Raw genomic sequence first — 20,228 nt, 5'->3', positions numbered from 1 at the left:
TACTTCTACTTGAGTAATGAACATAAACACTTTATGCTTTTGACACCTCTGACAAGCTTCACTTATTGCTTAAGAGACTTTTTTAGCGCTTTGGCTTGTACGATTTAACATTAATTTAACATCAGGGTTAACAAAACAAACTAGTTGTTGAGTCACTGTTGGATGAAGAGTCTGCTGCTACCTGAACAGAAGAGATAAGAGAGATGAAACTTAGTTTGTTTTTGCACTGTTTGTGTCATACTTGTCTACTATGACGATTGGTAGCTCATTTTAGCTGTGTAAGTTGGATAGGGAGTGTGTATATATATGTATATGAATAATGCTGTTATCATTTGAATATATTTGAATAATTTCAATATTTTAGTGCGCTGGTACAAATCTTTTCTCAGTGAAACTGGCAGTGGCTTCTCACACACTTGTTTCATACCATCTGAAATTCTTGACATTGACTATAAAAGCCTTAATAATCATGACATGATATGGAAAGGGTGGATATTTTTCAAAACGTGTTTTCACTTATTTTACCTCTCAGTAAGCAAGGTAATGTTCCATTTATGCCTGCTCAATACATTCAAACATCTACTGTAATATTTGACGTCATGTATTTACTTGGCATGCAGTTAATGATTTCACAAATCATAGCCGACTTAGAAAACTAAAAAGTGAGGCTCTATTCTTCGAACACACCAAGATGTGAATACTGTGTTGAAAAGAAAAAGAAAAAGATTCAATAACACACACGACAAACAAAATAACCTTGAGAGTGCGGCAAGCGCAAACCGGAATGGAGATGCGGTATGCGACTACAGTTGACGTTTCAGTCACTGCAAAGCTTGCGAAACAATCTCACCTTGTGGCTTGCTTACTACATGGAAGTGCAAAATCTTGTCTTATTATTGTAACTTTGACCAAGCAGTCGCTGTTCGAGTAGGTACTGTAACAGGAAGTAACAAAGAAACGAATGCCAAGTACATACTGCAGTTAAGTAATAAATCGCCACTATTCAATGGAATATACGTTACGGTTGAAGTGGAGGAAAAAAAAGAAAAAAAATGTTGGCTCTTTTATGAACTTTGATGCATTCTGGCTTAAGGTCTTATGAACTTTCGTGAGCCCATCACGTCAATGAGCGCCAACCCAAAATCCGTAGAAGTTACGAATCTCTCAAAAAGCACAATTTAAAATGGATCAATGTTGTGACTTGATAGTTACTCGTTGATGTCTATTTATAATGAGGATTTGTTGCAAATCTAGTGTTCGGGAAATAATTGTTCGAAACGACCACCTCGCCAGCCAATTCATTGTTAAGTCAACTTTTTCTTCTGTCAACAATAGCGAGTGTGGAGAGCATGCTTTTAAAACAATTTAACAAGTCTAAGGTCACAATCAAGAAGCCCGCTGTTTTACTGGCATTATTACAGCATTTTGACCACTTTCTCAATGGAACAACGTCTAATATAAAGGTATCAGATATTCTGCCTTACAAAGAGATGTATTCATTTAACAATAATCGCAATTCTGTGCCAATAGAATCTGTGTCAAATCTGTGTGGACCAAGCTGCTGTAAGCCTATTTGGAGAAGAGGCATGTTGGACAGCTCAATGATTGCACGTCATAAAACGGGATGTATTGTTTGACAATACAGGAATGTTGGTGTCAATGCAGCCCAACAATGTACAACGTGCCCGCTCCAATTAGGTTGATGATAAATGAACTGTCAGAATGCCAATACTGTTCCCCGTTGATACATTCCGGAATGTTGTTCACTGTGCAACCTGTTTTGACTCTCTACTTTGGATTTCCTGAGTACAACTTGTGCTTTGTCATAAAACGAAATAGTGATGCCTTTGAAATGTAGTGAAAAAGGCCTTGACTGAATGTTTCCAGACTTGAAGGACTGACCGTGACATGCAATGCAGAACATGGAGACGTGGCCTCCTGGAGGCATCAGCACTCCCGCAATGCTGAGAGTTGATGTCCCTGGGTTTACCTCAACGAGTCTTAGTACATGATTCCAGTTTCCAAGTCAGGAATTTGCCAAATTTCCCATCATCAAGGCGACATTTATTTCCTTCTGTGATTGTGTTCTTTTTCTATTCTTCAACTGAGTGCATGTCAACTGAATGTCCAGTAACTTCTTTGCCGTAGTATTAGGCCATGCTATTCCTTTATGGGTTTGGTGCATTTCTTACGTTGTTTTCCTCCTTTTTCTAGTAGTCCTTAAGTATGAAGGAAACAGAGACTAAAATATATTCTATACATATGTATGACTAGAAAAGCGGCATTCAAAGGATGAATATTCAATTTTATGAGATTGTTTAACTATTAAGTCTTCATGTATGTTTCTGTAAAACAGACCTAGTAGACATTGAAGGGATGCAAGTATTTGTCAAGATTCTAGAAAATGTAGTGATGCAAATTCAATAAAGCTATAAAACTAAAAAACACTTTGCTGCCTTGATATGCATGCATTGACTGCACGATTAACTCTGTGAGTGCTTTCCCTGGGATTCACACAGAATATATACAGCACATTACACTGAATATATAATGTACTTCATTTCAGGAGATCTGGGTATGAATTTCTGTTGGAAGTATGTTCTCCCCATGTTTGCTTGGGTTTCAGGTGTTTCTTAGGTCAATTGAAGACCTGCTCATATAGTATTTTTAAACGTGAGTGTGAATGGTTGTTTGTCTATTTGTGCTCTGCGATTTGACTGGCAAAGTACGTGGTGTTCCCACTTCTCATCCAACGTCATCCGAGAAAGACATGGGCTCCAGTTACCAGCAATAAAAACAAAACCAGTATCAATTTAAGCATATATTGTATGTGTATCACAGTTTTGGGGGGAATTCCTAGTAAATCAACTAGGATTTGTATTTTTGACATTGTCCCCTGTTATGGACATAACCTTCAGTTGTTTGGGTGGTTTTAAATCTTGAGACTTAAATGTTTGGCCACCCAGGATGTACACCCACGCGTCTCGCTGTGATTAGCTCCAGCTCACCCGGAACCTGGTGAGGATAAAGTGCACAAAATAGATGAATGGACATCCAGTATCAAGTTGTAAAAGTCACATTTTTGCATTTTAGGCAAGCAATGTCAAAATTGTTACATTTAAATTGCTTTACAAACACATGGTCTGGTGACAGTGCAAAGAACAACAGTCTTCATTTTTTTCTGCAGTAAGTTTGTTTGGCCAATGTTTGTATGTACTTTTGTTTGCTTTTGTGCACGTGTGCCATTTTGTGTTGTTTTGTTGCCTTTGTGGTGCATTGTCTACTGACATTTCTGGTGAGTGGGTATGACTTTTCTTTCTTTTTCTGCCATTTTGTTGGTGTACTAGTTTGACCATTGTTGGCATTGTTTAGTTATTCGCATAACCCTAACACAAGATTTGGACTTCACTAAATAACTTTGGTTTGATTGTTTAAGCAATCTAGAGGCCTTCATTTGGAACTTGATCCTGGAAGAAGCACTCAAGAAGTTTGCTGGAACAACGTTGAGGGGGGGTGGGATTCAATCAGATTTTCTCCTTCCCACTCTTTTTCAGGCACTATTTTATTTATTTATTTATTTATTTGTGTATGTATGTGAAACACTTCCTTGTTAATGATGATATAGAATGATTATAAATGTATTTGCTTATCAGTTGTGAATTCTCGTAAAATGCTATTCCCTGAAATAATTTAAATAAAAATAAATAGTTTTAGTTCAGTTTTATTTCCGAAACACAGAATTTTTAACCGTGCCCCCACCTCAAAAAAGAAAATTGGACAATATTCTAAAAAAAAATTCTAAATAAAAAAATTATAAAAAAAATATTGCATCAATCTATTCACCACTTTCAAGTCTGTTTAAAAAACTAATCTAGTAGGAGAGTATTTACACACACATAAAAACATTTTTGTTGCCCCATTTTTCACAGAGAAGAAAACACTGAACTCAAGTTATTGGCTTGCCACCAATATCAACGATTCGATGTCTTTATATTACAATGTGGTAGTTTGCAGACTGAAATACCAACCTCCAAAAATATTGTCAGCATTCAGCATCCAAGTGTTTTCAAATCAAGACTGTTTTGACTTGCATTAGATTTACAGTGCAATACAGTTGCTGTACTGAACCTTACTTTGAAAAGCTGGACACTTCATATGACCCTGAGCCCAAGCTCTTTCTCTTTGTCTTGACCAAACAAGCGACTACAACATTTTTCTGCTGCACAAAAATGATAGTGAGGCAGAAGAGTGTGATTAAGTTGCAGTGACATTATATATCCTCTCTTCACAAGAGGCAATAAGTCAGTGATCATTAGGGTCTAACTGTAAAAAATTAAGTCAAAGAAACAATGGAGGACACATAAAAAGGCTCAGAAGTGTACAGAGTCTACGTTTGTTGTCATCAAGGCTGATGAGCAACTGGCTTTCAAAGGGCACACTGAAGTCCTGAAGAGTGAAGAACTTGAATGTCATGCGACGGCAAGATAAAATCTAATCTTCAGTGTCAGATCTTCCCAAGGAGCTGCATGATAGCGATGGTGGTACTCTGGCCAAAGATGAACGCGCCGCATAGCAGGGTGACGACTCCCCAAAGCGTGAGAACAATTCTGAAAAGGTGAAAAATGCACAAAAGATGGAAAAAAGGTCATGCTTGTTTGCATGAGTAGTGAATTAAGATGTCATTATTTGTTTTAAAAGGCACACGTAAAACAAACTAACCCTAACGAACACTTTAGTCAGAAGTTTTTGGGAGCATGGTTCCAAATTCACCCAGTTTGGCAGGTCTGATTCACATACGTTTATATTGAATCTTACGTCTATTGATGATCAAGGACTCTTTTGGTGCAGCATCTGCACAGTGGCGAAAAAGCCGGGCGATCCTAATTTTCATATCAGCAAAGCTCTCTGCTTATGTTTGCCAATTTGGATCTCTGCAAAGCTGGCCAGGGCGGCCCAGCGACACAGTCTCTAACGCCACATGTAAAAAAGCTTACAATGCTTTAGAGTAAGAAAAATCCAACCAAGTGCCACCAAAATTAACATGCACATTTCTACTTATGACCACTTCAACCTCTAAAATTATCAAAACAATCAGCTCAATATTTGGGATTTGATAGGCGTGAAGTGTTTCCTTCTCCATAAAAAATGCTTGACATCAGAAAATGATGACCAATTGCCCCCCAAAAACATGTGCACATCTCTACCAATGTCCACATCAGTGTTTGAAAATATCTAAACGATTGCACTAATGCATGAGATTTTATGCACAGTACCATAATCGTCTCTTTTGTGTGCATCATGTCGTTTAAAGGTTTAATGCCCATAAAATCCAGAATACAATGGCTATTTCTATGGTATTTTCCGAGGTTGAAGTGGGCATAGTAGCAGGTGTGCATATGGAATTATGGAGGCGATTGGTCGTATTTTTCTAACATTAAGCCACGTTAAGATTTTTTACAGGCACATTAAACGCAGCAGAAGGAGTGTCTTGGAGATGCATCTGCCGGGGTGACAATTTAATGGCTAAAACTCAATCCGCCCTGCTCAAATCATGTCTAAGTGCGGGCACAGGATTGACGTTTCCACCACAATATATTTCATTCATAAGTACCGTAGAGCACAGCAAACCCCTCTAGATCATTGTGTTATATTTTTTTAATCATCCCACGGGGCAACACTTGTGTGGGGTTGGAGGAACTCGAATGATCATGGTTGAGGGGCCTTTTCAAGTGCGCACTTTAAAGCGCAAATGTGTCAAGACGCTAGTGCTTAATTTTGTGTCCTATGACTGTGTAAATAAAGAAACTACTAAATAAAAAATTAGACCCTCTTTTTTTCTTGCCCCAAAAAGTTTGTTTCCATCTTATTCAATTTTTTTGCTAATCAGCAGTGCAATATGGGTTTGGTTCACCCAAATCACCTATTTTGGACAAAAAAACATAGAAAACAAGGTTTTTGTAAAAAGCTGTGGCGATTTCTTTAAAACTGCAAGGTAATCTCAGCTTCCCCACAAAAAAAGTGTAAAAGATGTACTAAATGTGTTCTACAATGCTATCAACTCTTGTTCAGAATCAAATACTTCTCACTGACATGACTTCCTTCTCATTCACCCCACTGCGCCACAGCGTTTTTTACACAGTCGGAAGCTGAACGTCTACTGACTGGATGACGAAGTGGAGAGTAGGCTGTTTCCCTCCATAAAATGCTAAATAAATACTGTCTTTAGCCCGCCCACTGGATGCTTTTCGTCTTTGGGGCCTACGGGCAGAGCCATTAAATTGGCTGTAACCGCTCCCACAGTGGCGCAGCCCTCCCACTTACAATTGGCTGAAAGATTACCAACATCGACTCGAACCTGCCTCCGAGTTAGAGGATTTTTGCCAGTCACAAAAAATGAGGACTAAGCGTTCGCTAGCTACATAAAGACAATTCCAATACCGATTTGATATACCGTAACATAGAACAGGCATGGCCAACCTATGGCCCAGGGGCCACATGCGGCCCGTTAAATGTTGTAATCCGTCCCGCCAAACTTGAAAAAATTAAATGAATAAACCTTGTTAATGTTTTATTTTCCTTTTGATTCTAATGTACCCTCACTAGGAAAACACTCGAAGAAAGATATTTTGTTGTTATGCTTTATTTAATTTTCATTTAAAATTAAAGCATGTTTTCTCTATGTTTTAAATGTATGAGATGTGGTGAGTTGTGGTTACCAAAACACTCAATCCATCTGCTCCCCCCTGTCAGATTTTAGAACCCATTGTGTCCCACAAATCAAAAGGTTTGCCCACCCCTAATAGAGAACCACCCAAGAAATACATTTCTCACCTGGTTTTACAAGACACTGGCTCAGATTGCATCGCAAACATCAGACAAAGTCCTAGTCAAACACATGGATTTTTTTTTAGGTGAGCAGGGTTTAACAAGTAAGAAAATATGGACATAAAACAAGACATTACCTGGGAAGATAAAGATGAAAAAGGCACTGATCCCACCAATGACACTGATGACTTTACTGATGTCTGGTACAAACACAGCGATGAGAAATGTCGCAGTTATCCACAGGAACGTTAGCGTGTACCGACTGCGACTTTCAAACTTAACCGTCACCACGCGGCCACGCCTCCGCCACCAACTCAGCAGAGGCTCCTGGATCACTGATCTTACAGTCGGTGCAAAAATATTTCAAAGAAACATGGATGTGAAGAATGAAGATAAAACTTGACAATGGAGAGGAAGGGATATGATATTGCATTTGCCGATTTCTCGAATTGTGATAAATACACTACTACACAAATTAACCAAATAAAGATGACATTAATGAGAAATGCCCCTAACCTGCCCAACAAAAGGATGATGGGGTAGATGGTGATAATAGAGACTCCAAAGAGAAGTCTGGCGATGACCATCAGAATGTCATTGCCCATGTATGACATCAAAATGTCGGCCTTCACATCCTTCCCAAATGTCAGGGACCCATAAACTCCTGCAACAGACAAAGACAGCAATCCTACACCTTTACTTACAAGCACAATACCACAAAAGACAAATACTGTGACCGAATGTGGAGGAGCACACTTTATTGTTGTTGGTAAGGGAAGCATAATGTGTTTTGCGGACGATATCTACCGCAGTTCCATCTTAAAATGTGTGCAGTGACACTTCAATCTGCTCCAGTCAGAAATGTCCTGCTCAATGGATGAAATATTGTGCTGAGAAGGTAATGAAAATATTTGTTGTATGTACCAGAGACCCTGTTCTTTACACTGCACATAAACGTCATTGATAGCCTGCAAACAATCTGCAGAAAATACACTACCATCCTGAAAATATAACGGTCCGCATCAGATTTCAATTTTGCCAATTTTGTAATTAAGAAATGACGATGAGAACGTTGTACTTTGTTTGAACTTGTCATCTCGAAAATGTGTTCCTTCCTCAGGAGGGCTCAGGAGGGAATGTGATGATACAATGGCAATATATATATTTTTTGATGTAACCATCCAATAATAGTTGCAATAGTCCTACTGGCTTTTAGTTATTTTCAATACAGCATGATGTTCCAAGTAGCACACGAAGGAAATAGAGCTACAAGGTGGTCAATGAAGTACCTGATTTAACATTACTCAAAGTCATAAAATCATAATTAATATCCCTTCAAATATTAAAGATTTATTTATTAACAACATCATTGTTTTGGTTCAGTGAAAATGTGACTTTTTTTTTTTACTTGATCTCTTCATAACATGATTCAATCTTTTTCTTCTCAATGACTCTTTCAATCATTGCAATATGAGTAGCCAGGGATACAGCAAACGTTGAATTTTTCACGGGTACAATTCAAATCTAAAAATGTAGAGACTATCTCTTTGCTCATCTAAGAATTTATTGCTAATTAAGACATGGAAGCCCAATGGGGATGTTGGTGTTGTCACTGTCTTTTGTGTTAGTATTTAAGCTCGAGTTGCTCAGCGACGCATTGTCAGAACGTCAAGTTTTCTTCCATGTCATCTGCATCCAGCCCAGCTGTCTTTGTAGTTTTTGTTCAAAAAGACTTTTTTACATCACTACTTCCGTGTCCTGTCTACATCTGGGTCCAAATTCTGCTCCTCACGTCACAGTCGATAGCATCACTATAACAATAATTGCTCATGCTAAGTTTGGCAGTTATCTGAATGGGTCTTGAGATAATCAATATTTCAGATCCAGTCTAGGATTATGGATTTTTTTTTTTTAGAATTATCCACTAATGCATTTCTGTGTTTTTAATACAATCAGACTTTGGTAGCATTGTAAAAACAAGTCAATGCCTTTTGAATAAAATATATAAATGAGATGCCAAAGAAGTAAAAAAGAAAGAACATTTAGGGCCCACTTCTCCCATTTAGCATAAATTGTTGACTTTGGCACTTTGGGACATATTCTCATTCTGCTTAATACAGAAAAGACACGCTGCTGCCCACTTGAGGGGCTCTGCAGATTCTTCCATCAACTTAAGCGTGTTACTTTTTTTACACACCTTCATGAAATGTACGCACTTTGGATGGAGCTACGATTGAGTGAAGGCATCCCCTGTCAAATCTCGCATTGCTCACATTCACCCATGCAAAGAGCAGCAGCTTTTTTCTTGCACGCTGGAAGCTGTACGAAGGATTAACACCTCTTGGAGGTGAAACCTCACATTGCAAGTTTTGATTCAATTAACTCAGGGGTGTCCGAACTGAAGGGCCGCTCTCCTACATGTTTGCGTCCCTCCTGTTGGTTTTGTTTCTAAATACAACCCCCTGATGTTTTTTTTTTTCTGGTTATGCTTCATGACTTGAAAGGTGTTACATGTTGGGTAGCATACTGGGCATTACCTGACCTGTGAGTGAATAAATGACGAGGCAGATAATCATAGCAACCACAGAAATGAAGGCCCAGTGAGAGAGACGCTGGTTCTCCATGCTGCTGTAAATGGCGATGGATGCCTCGTGACACTGGAACACCGGGAAAAAAAATAATTGTTTCATCCAGTTCATTACCATTCATATTCAAGCAACTGTTGCCAACATAGCAACTTTTCCGACTTGTGACTAATCCAAGTAGCTCATTGAACAGTACTTGACTTATTGATAACATATTGGTAGGCTTGCTGACGTGTGTGTTAAATATCAATGCGAGATGTATCCATTTTAGGATGTATCAGGGGCACGACAGAGGTGGAAGCACACCAGGTGTGTGACCAAAGTGTGAAGTTTAACACCCATGACGCACTGCCCCAGCACCTTTGAGTTTGAAAGCATCAGTAGCCATAGCAGACCATGGCGCTGACATTACCACACATCCATTATGTGAATGTGCAAAGATGCAACGGCTACTATGTGGACATGGACACGGAATTGTCCTACTTGGGCGAGTTGTTGGAAAAAGGCAGTCAATTAAATGTTGGCTCTGTTGTTACTCTTCTCTTATGATGTGATAATTTGCTGACAAGGCAGAGTGGAGGTGGCTATTGACTTCCGTATGTGGTCTACAAACTAGAGGTGCAACTAACTAGAGTAACTTATTGGTTTAGCTACTACATTAAATGAAAGAATGAATAATTTTTAACAGTTTTCAAACAAGCTTGCTAGGTGTTTTATTGCTCTCAGCTAAGCCGTCACGTGGTTTACAAACTGTGAAGGGGTCTTATGTACGATGAGAAACGGCGAACGCAGCTTTACTCGGGCAAGTTATACCACAATTTGTAAATGGATTGTGGATGTTGGGCTAATGTGTCTGTTTGCGCTGTTGTTCGGGCTTTTGCAAAAGCCGGCATCATTTGTGAGGGAGAGCACGGCAACAAGACTCTGACAATAATGAGAGGGAAACCTGGCATGGTAAATACTTCAATAAAGTACAACAGAACTCAGTTTTGCGTGCATTCATGCTTCCGTATGTTTTAAGCTATCGTATGTTTTACCATGCCTGCACCCAATAATACAATCCATCGCATGTAAGTGTTAAATACTGAACTAGCACCCGTAACTGAGACTGTGCCTTTGAATATGGTGTGCCTTTTGATGATGAAAATGTGGTAAACATATCTTGAGTGGTAAAAAAAACCACATCCATTTGTATTTTGCAGCCGAGATCCATGAAGAGATATCGAGAGGTCTTCTAGGAACCATTCTTAGCCCCAACATGACTTTTCTTGTCCCTCAGGTGTTCCCAGAGCAAAGTCTGAGTGTTATTTTTTTATCTGACTCCCACTGCGGAAAGCTGCAGTTTGATAGGACATTAAATGAAAGATTTGGGCCCCAACGAGTGAGCCTGTTAAAGGATCACATGGGCCAAGGTACAGACTCGTATCCTCACTTGATCCCAGGTGCCATCTACCTGGTTTAAATCTCATTTCCCTTTCCCTGCTGCAGAAAGCACCACTTGCCAGGATCTCATCAGCTCTCCATTCAGACCTTTGCACAGCAATCACTCACCCTGAGGGGGTGAGTCTCTGTATGCATTTGTGCGAGAGGACATGCGCTAATCCTTTTGCACGCTCCCTTCTCTTTAGAAGATCCTGCCTGCATCTGTAAGGGCTTACCTTGGCAACTTGGGAAGTTACACACAAGTCTGTGCTGTTTTTAAAGAATAGGTTGATCTTTTTCGGCAACTTGACCTGCCTATTACCGTAAATATGAAAAACTCATGGGGATGTGCTTAGCTGCCGCTGCCTCTGCCAGCGAGGTGCCCTTTACACGCTAAATACATCTTTGAGAAAGTTCAGGGTATGAGTTTGCTGACCTAGCATTCCCTTCATCAGTTTTCTACCACTTAACTTCTCACCAACATATCACTGGAACTCTTATTTTCCAATTGACCTTTTGCAATAAGTGCAGATGTGATTGTTTTTTTCCCCAGAATTCTGAAGGAACTGAATCAGTGCGAAGCAGCTAGAATGCTCAAAAGGTGACTGGATGCCACCATTTTTCAAACATACACACACACACATTTTGAAAAATTCCTATTTTGTAAACCTTTTAAACCATTCACTGAAGAGGAAAGTAACATTACACAATATTCTCACAATTGAAATACATTTTTTTTTTATCTTTCTTTTATCTGTCACTGAGAACCTGGTCTTGAGTTATGTATAAGTCCCTCTATAGACAAACAAATAAAAAAAATAATCAACATGAAAAACTATTTTATGGATCATTTGTGTCCACCCAATTCTCCTGCTTGAGTCAAGAAGAGTAAAAACTACGACAAACTAACTGGAGATTTTGCAGCCATTACTGAGCACATTTTCTTTTCTTTCATCATTATTCATTTTATTTCATTTTCATTGACAGACCATGTTACCTGCTGATCATAACATTATGTTGCCAAGACATCATCAACACCAAAACATTTCCGTTATACTTACTTGGAAGCCAAAACAGATGGTTGGGATGACGCTGAACGTGGATGCCCAGGAGTTTATCCTACGCAGAAAGAGATGTAAGACAAACCCATTTCAAAAGATTTGGCCTCAACAGACAACCTTGAGTGCATCTTTCAAGTGCAGCTCAGTAAAAACCAGACAGTGAAAATGGTTCTATGAGGAAGCGCAGAATGGTGATGTATTTTGTCCATCGTTGTAGTCTCAATTCAAAGCAGGTTTTATAGCTAAGACTCATGGCAGCCACATTTCCTGGAACGAACTTAATAGCGTCACTGTGGCTGTCAAGTCGAGTTATGGCCCAAAAGCATATCCCAGAAGACCCAAATTTGCTTTTAAAGGAGATGGTGAAACCAAAGATAAAGAATGAGTGGCCGAGCGCCCACAAAACACAGCCTAAAGCTGAATGTACAATTTTAAAATATAATTAATCAATGCAAAGTACATGCTCATCCGTGACGTAAGAAGAACAACTATTGGGGCAACAGAGTATATACTCCAGAAAGAATATTTGCAACGATAGCTAAGCAATATGATTATTTACGTTAATTAAATATATTCAACCATGTGGACTCAGGATTACTACAGAAAACTATTGTCAGTTAACCTTGTTAGTTGTTACATGTACAAATGCAAGTTAAAACTCGACCATGCAAATCGAAAGCCATAAACAACAACACCAAGAAATGTCCCTATTTCAAAACCATTTTTTTGCTGATTAGTCACAAACACACACAGGCAGTATCTAGAATGTGCACAAACACTGCTGGTGGGGACATCAACATGCCATAAAATAAATACATAAATAAATAAAAACAACAACAACAATTGCTCCTTGAAATTGTTATGAGGACATATCAATCATTAGCCTTTGAATGAGCCATTGTTATGTCTTGCTCATTAGCCACTCACCAAGATGGTTGCTTCACAAACTTCTGATTCAAATGAACTGACATCGAAATGTTAGTTTATTTAGAAATACATATTAGCAGTGGGGTGCCTGTTTGCAATTGTTGAAAGCAAGTGAGCAAGCATCCAGCGAGATGCTAATAACAAACATTATAAGGCTTCTTCAAGCATTTGGTAATAAGCTGGAATGAGAGGTTATATGATTGCAAATTGCGATTTTCTCTTTGGTTCTAATGAACTGACATTATGCCAAAGTAATAAGTGCGCCAGGGAGGGCCAAAGTGGGGTCTCACACTGAGTGCCATTCAGGCTAGACCGCCATTGCACAAACACACACGTATATACACACACACGCACACAAACCAAAGCACGCATAGCCAGACGTACACGTACATACCCACTGCTGGAGAGTGGAATTATGTGAACCTGAACAGAATGCATCATGTGGTATTTGATGATGATGGCTATTGTCAGGTAGGTCGCAGCCAAAGTGCCCAGTACACTGTGAGTAGAAAGAGACAGGACACAAATTTAGACATTGCTTAAAAATGAGAAATGTGGATTATTGGAGTGTGAGAACATGGGTTACTGAATTGAAAAGGGTCATGTCAGCCTGTCACAAATTTTATTCATGTATGACGGCTCTTTATACACTGCAAGTGTATGTATGAGTACTACACAAAAGCAACAACAAAGTAAATCTGATTCCATAAAATACAAAAATTTGCAAAGAATCCATTGAAAAATAGAAAACACTCCTTTTTGCATTTAGTTCAACTGTCATGATGCTTAATCGCTCGCTTGTTTATAAATATCAAAAGCATTCATCACGTTAGCCTAGAAGTACAAATTGTGATGAACAAATGAACTCCTGAGGCAAAGGCACTTTTACAGGGTGGCAAGAGGTGGCAGCAGCCACCTTTCCCACCTTTGTGCAAGTGGGTGTTACCTTTGACCTCACAACTGAGCCTTCTGCCACCACCTTGCCACCTCAGGTAAAACTGTCTTGAACCGCCAGAGCCCACAGGTAACCCATTTTTTGTGTGAAGAGTGATTACATGACATACATAGTCCTAGCGGAACCAACTGTATCAGGTGAGAGGTAATATTGGATTGAATTAAAAAAAAAATATATATATATATATACATATATATATATATATATATATATAAACTAGCAAATTCAAACTCTTCAAAGGTTTGTTTTTGTACAAGTCTAGTAGCCCTATTAATTCTATGTGATGTCTGTTCACGTTTTTTTTTCTGACTCAGAGAAAGTGCAACAGTGAATCCTAGAGGAATATATTTTTATTACACATCTCAGATCAACCAGGCTGCAGGGACTTACTGCTGTCGAAAAACATGCATAAATCATCAGTGAGTCGTTTGTTGATTGTTTGAAATCGTAATGTCCTTCATTACTCTGCCTTTACTGTTCACAAGTAAATTTCTCAGATGTCATTGTTGAGCCATTTAAGGTCTGGTTGGAATATGAGTTTTATTGGAATAAAGATGTTTTTTTCTGTGCCATCATGGTTCATTTTAATTTCATCTGTCATTCCCTTTTTTAATTTAAGTCTTATCTTGATGTTTTGAAGTGATACTTTGAAACTGGATCAGTGGTGTCAACCATGTTCCATGGGCAAAAACATGTCATTCACAGGCTGAATTTAAAAGTCAAAAAAAATAATACACGGACCCTGCAGTTATGTGCTGTGGTCAGAGTCTTATCATTTCTGATGGTTTGTGAGGCCAATAATGTGTTAGGCGGCATCATACTTGTGATTTCATGAGAAAGCCAAGGTGATGGATAGCGCATTGTAGGGAAGAGACACTGCCTTGTTTCGAAATACAACGATTGTGTTCCCCCAATGTACTTTATTGCTTTGTATTAAAACCTAGTGATTCTTTTTTTAATTGTTATTTATATTACTAATTCGATTATTTTACTGGTCCGGCCCATGTGACATGAATTAAGGCTTCACATGGCCCCTGAGCTTCAGTGCATTTCACACCCCTGGTCTAGATAAGTGCAATTGCAAAATATATGACTGCACTGTAAATCAAATTATCTTAAGTTCCTTGAGCAGTGTGTGTGTGTTGCATTAGTATAGAGAGCAGAACTGGAAGGCAGACCTGATGTATTTTTGAATGCTGATCTCTTTGGGGGTGGAAATAGGTAGAATGAGGAAGGCACACAGAAGCATGAGAGCAAAGCGTTGGTCCGTGTAGAAGTGATAGGGCATCTCTGAGTCTGGGAAACCGGTTACCAGCTCATACAGCGAGCCGCACACTAATGGACACAATAAGAAAACAAGAACACCATTAGCTGAAAGAGCTGAAAGTGCAAGAAACAAATGAACAAAATTGGACAAATGCACTGCAAAACCAAACGACTCGCAAGTGGCAGCGTGGTGGTTCGAGTGGGTCCACTTCATTATTTCAAGGTGATGGACACGATATACGGATGGGATAGGGATATCTTTACTGCAGTATTGATGTATTGATAACAACGCTACTTATTTGACATTGATTTCCTTAAATTTCGATGTTATCTAGAAGAGAAGAATTCCAGGTTCATGGATCACTTTCGAATTGACTTCAATTACTACACTGAAAATGGGTTTTGATGAATTTACTGAGTTGTATTTTGTCAAGTGGTTGCATTAAACAAAATCATCTGAATCCAGATACATTTTGTTAAGTAGACTATACATCTATTTAAAAAAATATATTGGGATCCTGATGATTTTATTTAAGGGAACCACTTGACGAAATTATGTAAATTATATAAATCAACGTACATGGAGGTGTATTGTACTGGTCCAGGTCACATGACAATGAGTCAATCAAACATTTCAACCATTAATTTGAAAACTGAAAACTGTTTGAGAACTGAAAGAAGTAGTCGTATCAGTATCGATTAAATCACAAGGATGATATTGAATACTAAAAGTGTGGTATTGCCCACCCCTAGTATGCTATCATTAGTTACTCCCATGAGTCAAAGTGGAATTATTTTGTAATGTTGATATTGCACTGGTTTATGATATGGATAATAGACTAATTACGTGTTGCATCGGTAACCCCAAGCATTTTTCTTTTTTTTTTTTTGACCAGCCCATACACCTCTCATGTTCATTGATGCTAACAAAAGTGTTCAGAAGTGTGATCAGTTCAACTTCACGCCCTGTGTTTGTGCTTAGTGATACGTAATTGTGGACTTGCTTTATTTGGTTCTGACTGTCTACAACTAGGTATTGGAAGTAGTTGTTTTTCAAGTAAGCAAATGATATAAATTCAATGGAGCACAATACATATAATTCGGGCCAATTTGGCCGTGACTCAACAGTGATTGCCAGTCAATAGAAGGCACCCCGGTGAGTCTCATTGAAAGGGACAAAAATCAAATAAGGAAAGTGAAATATGATTATAAAGTACTTCAAAATATATGAGTATCTGTTTTTACATCCGCAGGATAAATAGTATACAATTATGGATGAGTAAAATAAATGTGTTTATCTCTGACATGTCAAACGAGGCAACATCATTTTCAGTCCGGCTCCGGCCAGTCTGAGTGAGCTCCTGCCTTTGATGGGAACTCGACCCATCCAATACGGCCATGATTGTAAGATGGAGTGATTAGTGCCAGTGGATTTATCAACAAAGAGTGAGGAATTTTCTGCCGTGAGCTCGAGCCTGTGGCTGGAGTAACTTTGTATTACTTTTGGCTTAAAAAAGAAATAATGCATTTCATAATTCAAATATGTTGCAAATAAGCCTCAGGTGGACCAGGTCTCCTCATCCAAGATTCCACAGCTCAGACCTCCTCACCATGTCTGTTCCAATCTAACTTCAAAACAAGCGAATCACTAGGGAATCCCTGCAATATGATTTGACAAAGACATGGTCGATCCCCAGAAAGAAACAAATAAGGAGATACAACACAACTTCATTTCTAAAGATATATGTTGTTGCCTGGGGAACTCCTACAGTCAATTTGTTGTGTATTTGAACAACCCTGGACCAGACACGGTGGCATCTTTCCCTCTTTGAAGTTGAAGAATGCCTTGTAGAACTTCCAAACTACAGGCCTCAAACCAATTTAGCATTGCTGGCCCCAAGGTATCGCCATGGGAACTGCAGCAACAAGATTTCTGTGCAGTCTTATCTATCTACATTGAAATGAAATATATTTGAATGTATGCTTGTGTATGATTTACTGTGCTTATCCTGATAACTTTGCAATGATGAATGCGCTAAGCCACGATAATAATAATTCTCCTGGTCATGTTATGATGTAACACTGTTGATATATTGTCAAATTAATATCCGTGTTGCCTGAATTTTAGAGGGGTTCAAAATGAGAATGAAGTATGACAATTGATGCAAGTTAGAAATTGCAGAAAGGTTTTAAAAGCACAATTCGATAGGCTCAAATCTAACTTTAAGTTAATTCATTTAATCTCACCAGAAGTTCAACCTTCGGGGCGAATACTCCACCCATCTGTCTGTCTTGAGTATATAAAAGGTCATCCTTTCGTCCGCTAGCTCTCCAAAAACATTTTTTTCCCAAAGCTCGTTCACTCTCCAGAAACTCTCTCCAAGGGTTCCCTAGAGCTCTCTAAAATATCTCAGCACTATTTTTCCATGTTTCTGTGACCATGATCTCTGATGAAAGACCTCTCGCCTCTTGATAATTTTCATCTTTTTGGATATTTGTTTGGTTTTGGATTTTGCACCCACAGGCACCAAGACCCGCCCAAAACCTCCGGCAGTGGACTTTCAACTACCTTGAGCCCCGGTATCTCAATCCATCCAACCACCAAGCACGTAGCAGGTTAGCCATGAATATCCGGCCTTTGGAAGCACAAGCTGAAGCAACTCTGCTCCTCGCCTGAAGTCCAGGTGAGAACTGCCTAATGTGATCCCTAACATAAGGCATAGGGGAAGTCTCGCTGTATTCCCTCTAGTTGCACATTGTGCAATAAAAAAAAATACTAATACTACTTTGAATTATCAAAGAGAGCATGGCTTTTTCTACACTAGATTGTTTAATAATTTCTAAAAAAAAAATAAAAAATAGCACACACGTGTGGACTCACCAATGTTCTAGATTTATGAAAATAAAATAAAATGTATGCAATTTTGACATAATAATTCCACCAGGTGCCACTAATCCACAATGGATTACAAATCCATTCATCAACAGAGGTCCATTTTTGTTTCGTTTTTATCAAAAATATCAAATTTACAATTGAAGAATTCGAACCCAAAATATTTGGAAAATTTTACAAGAGATTACGTACCCAGATGTGGGCCAAACATGGTCTATTCCCTTATTTTTTCCAAATAAACGAGGAAGTGACGAGTGTTGCGTTATAGTTACGACGTCACTTTGTAGTACAATAATGTGAAAAGAAAAGTATGGAGAAGTATAAGCACAGCCCATGTTCCACAGCATACCAGATCATGTGTCGAACATGATGAAAACAATATTCTGGGATGGTTGTTTAATGGTTAAAATTGAATGGTGCTTAATTAGATAGAAGTATCCAGATCAATTATAGATTGTGAAGTGTATGTACTTATTCTCACATGCAGCCAAATACTACACAACTTGAATTGAATTGTTTATTCAACATCAGTGTATTAAATTGCCACTCAGTCACCTGATCTTCACCCAAATGCAGACGGTTTTCACTAAAGTGAAGGAAACAAGCTGCTAAAACACACAGATTGTAGCTGCAGTGCAGGTGAGGCAAAGAATATCATAATTTCGTGATTACCTCCTGAAAATGAAGATACATTTAATTTGAGTAAAAGGCCTGCTTGGTGGTTTGTAAAGAGAAAATAATAAACCATATTGTCATGAGCAGATGCTGCTTATTTAAAGTATAGAAATGGAAATATAGAGCCAACACTCCTACTCACATTTCTCCAGCTGGTCAGCCACAATGACAAGGAAGGCCACGGAGATCATAAAAAGGTTAAAAACAAAGCAGACTTCACACAGCTGACCGATGGCTGGGCCACACACCTCCTTTACCACCGCCTGGTAAGTGCATTTTCCACTGATGGACGACGAGTAGCCCAGGATGATCAAACCACTTACAAGGAACACAAGAGAGACCTGAGTGGGAGAAATTGAGATTGCACTGATACCTCCAACTTCATGACGTCAAAATGTAGTTTGGAAAATCCCAAAACCCCAAAATGGCGGCTGTTTTTGGTCTCATTTACATGTACTCAAACTGAGAGAGTAACCGTGAGATAAATTAAATTCTGGTTTCGTCAGATCCGCTTTAATTTAGCATGTGATAAGTATTACGTTCTGAAAAAACTGAGATATAAGTTCCTCGTCACACAATGTGTTGATGGTATATAACTGGGTGCAGAATATATATCAAAATACTTTGACACTCCCATTTGAGGAAAATAAAAAATAATAACTATAATAAATCAACGATACAACACCACCAAAGATCAGCATCAAACAACAAATAGTCTACAGGGATGATCTGGATTTCAATTAAATGTATAATTTAGGGCTGTCAAAATAAGCGTTAACTCAGGTGATTAATCCCAATTTTTTTTAACTCAGTTAAATATTTTAACTTAATTAACTCAGTTTGATTTACTTCAAAAATAATTTGCATTCTTTGCAAATATTGTGCCATATTAGCTGTGCTTCTCGGTAAAGATGTCTCCATTTAGATTGTATTCAAGAATCAAAGAAAGCTATTAGAACAGTCTTTGATTTAAATATACTTCATATTTGGTGATTTTGCATCAATTCCAAGATATTATTCAAGTAAATATCTGTTACAAGCTTCACAAAAAATACTAGTGGAACAATGTGATTAATCACAATTAATCATGATTTTTTTGTGATTAATTAGTTTAAAAAAATTATCACTTGACAGCAGTAGTATAAATAAAAAAAAAAAGCCTACCAACTCCACGGTAATCGCACTGTTGATGCCCCCGGCTCTTTCAAAAGCCCACGGGAAATTGAGTAGCCCTGCACCCAGGGCAGACTTGAGCATGATGAAGATGGCCCCCAGGGAGCCAAGCCGCGGCCCGGCCAGATCCACCCGAGGTTTGGCTGATGCTGAAGCCAGCAGGCTGATGCTTTCTCTGGCCAACTCCTCCATAGTCATCCGACGGGAAACTCTCAGTGGGACGGACAAAGGCTACATGCATTCAAGCCGCATGAACTAGCGGCCGGGGCGCGACCCTTATCATTGAGAGGAGCATGTGAGCGCTCAAGCTGAGCAAAGTGTGTGAAGTGCTGAAGTGCCGTACAGAGAGGATGGAAGGCGGGAGAGGCGGACCCTAATTGGAAAACCGATGCCTTCAGGTGCTACTCTGAGCTCCCAGAGAAATTCTAACTCCACTACAAGTTCTG

At 38.8% G+C, this 20,228-nt stretch overlaps 1 protein-coding gene across 1 annotated transcript; it reads right to left on the bottom strand.

Moving 5' to 3' along the window:
• Positions 1-4,504: 4,504 nt before the first annotated feature.
• slc38a8a (solute carrier family 38 member 8a) lies at positions 4,505-19,974 on the bottom strand. Its single transcript, XM_088299412.1, has 10 exons — positions 19,774-19,974; positions 18,752-18,950; positions 14,954-15,110; positions 13,215-13,319; positions 11,894-11,951; positions 9,368-9,482; positions 7,342-7,489; positions 6,963-7,165; positions 6,832-6,883; positions 4,505-4,607 (listed from the first exon to the last, which is right to left on the bottom strand). Exons 1-10 carry the CDS (start codon positions 19,972-19,974, stop codon positions 4,505-4,507), a joined length of 1,341 nt encoding a protein of 446 aa, XP_088155538.1.
• Positions 19,975-20,228: the final 254 nt, after the last annotated feature.

The sequence above is a fragment of the Idiotropiscis lumnitzeri genome, chromosome 6 (assembly GCF_059441095.1).
Source record: "Idiotropiscis lumnitzeri isolate Australia: NSW breed Sydney's pygmy pipehorse chromosome 6, RoL_Ilum_1.0, whole genome shotgun sequence".
NCBI classification, from domain to species: Eukaryota; Metazoa; Chordata; class Actinopteri; order Syngnathiformes; family Syngnathidae; genus Idiotropiscis; species Idiotropiscis lumnitzeri.
The sequence above is the reverse complement of the archived record's forward strand: the minus strand, read 5'-3'. Positions and strand labels throughout refer to the sequence as shown.

Bases quoted from the DNA above. Each gene is read 5' to 3' on its own strand.
- slc38a8a (XM_088299412.1), bottom strand. From the start codon at position 19,974: ATGGAGGAGTTGGCCAGAGAAAGCATCAGCCTGCTGGCTTCAGCATCA. The intron at 15,111-18,751 runs GTGAGTAGGAGT...TGTGTCCATTAG, and splicing joins GGCTGACCAGCTGGAGAAAT to TGTGCGGCTCGCTGTATGAG. The intron at 7,490-9,367 runs GTCAGGTAATGC...TGTCTGTTGCAG, and splicing joins CGTCATTTATTCACTCACAG to GAGTTTATGGGTCCCTGACA.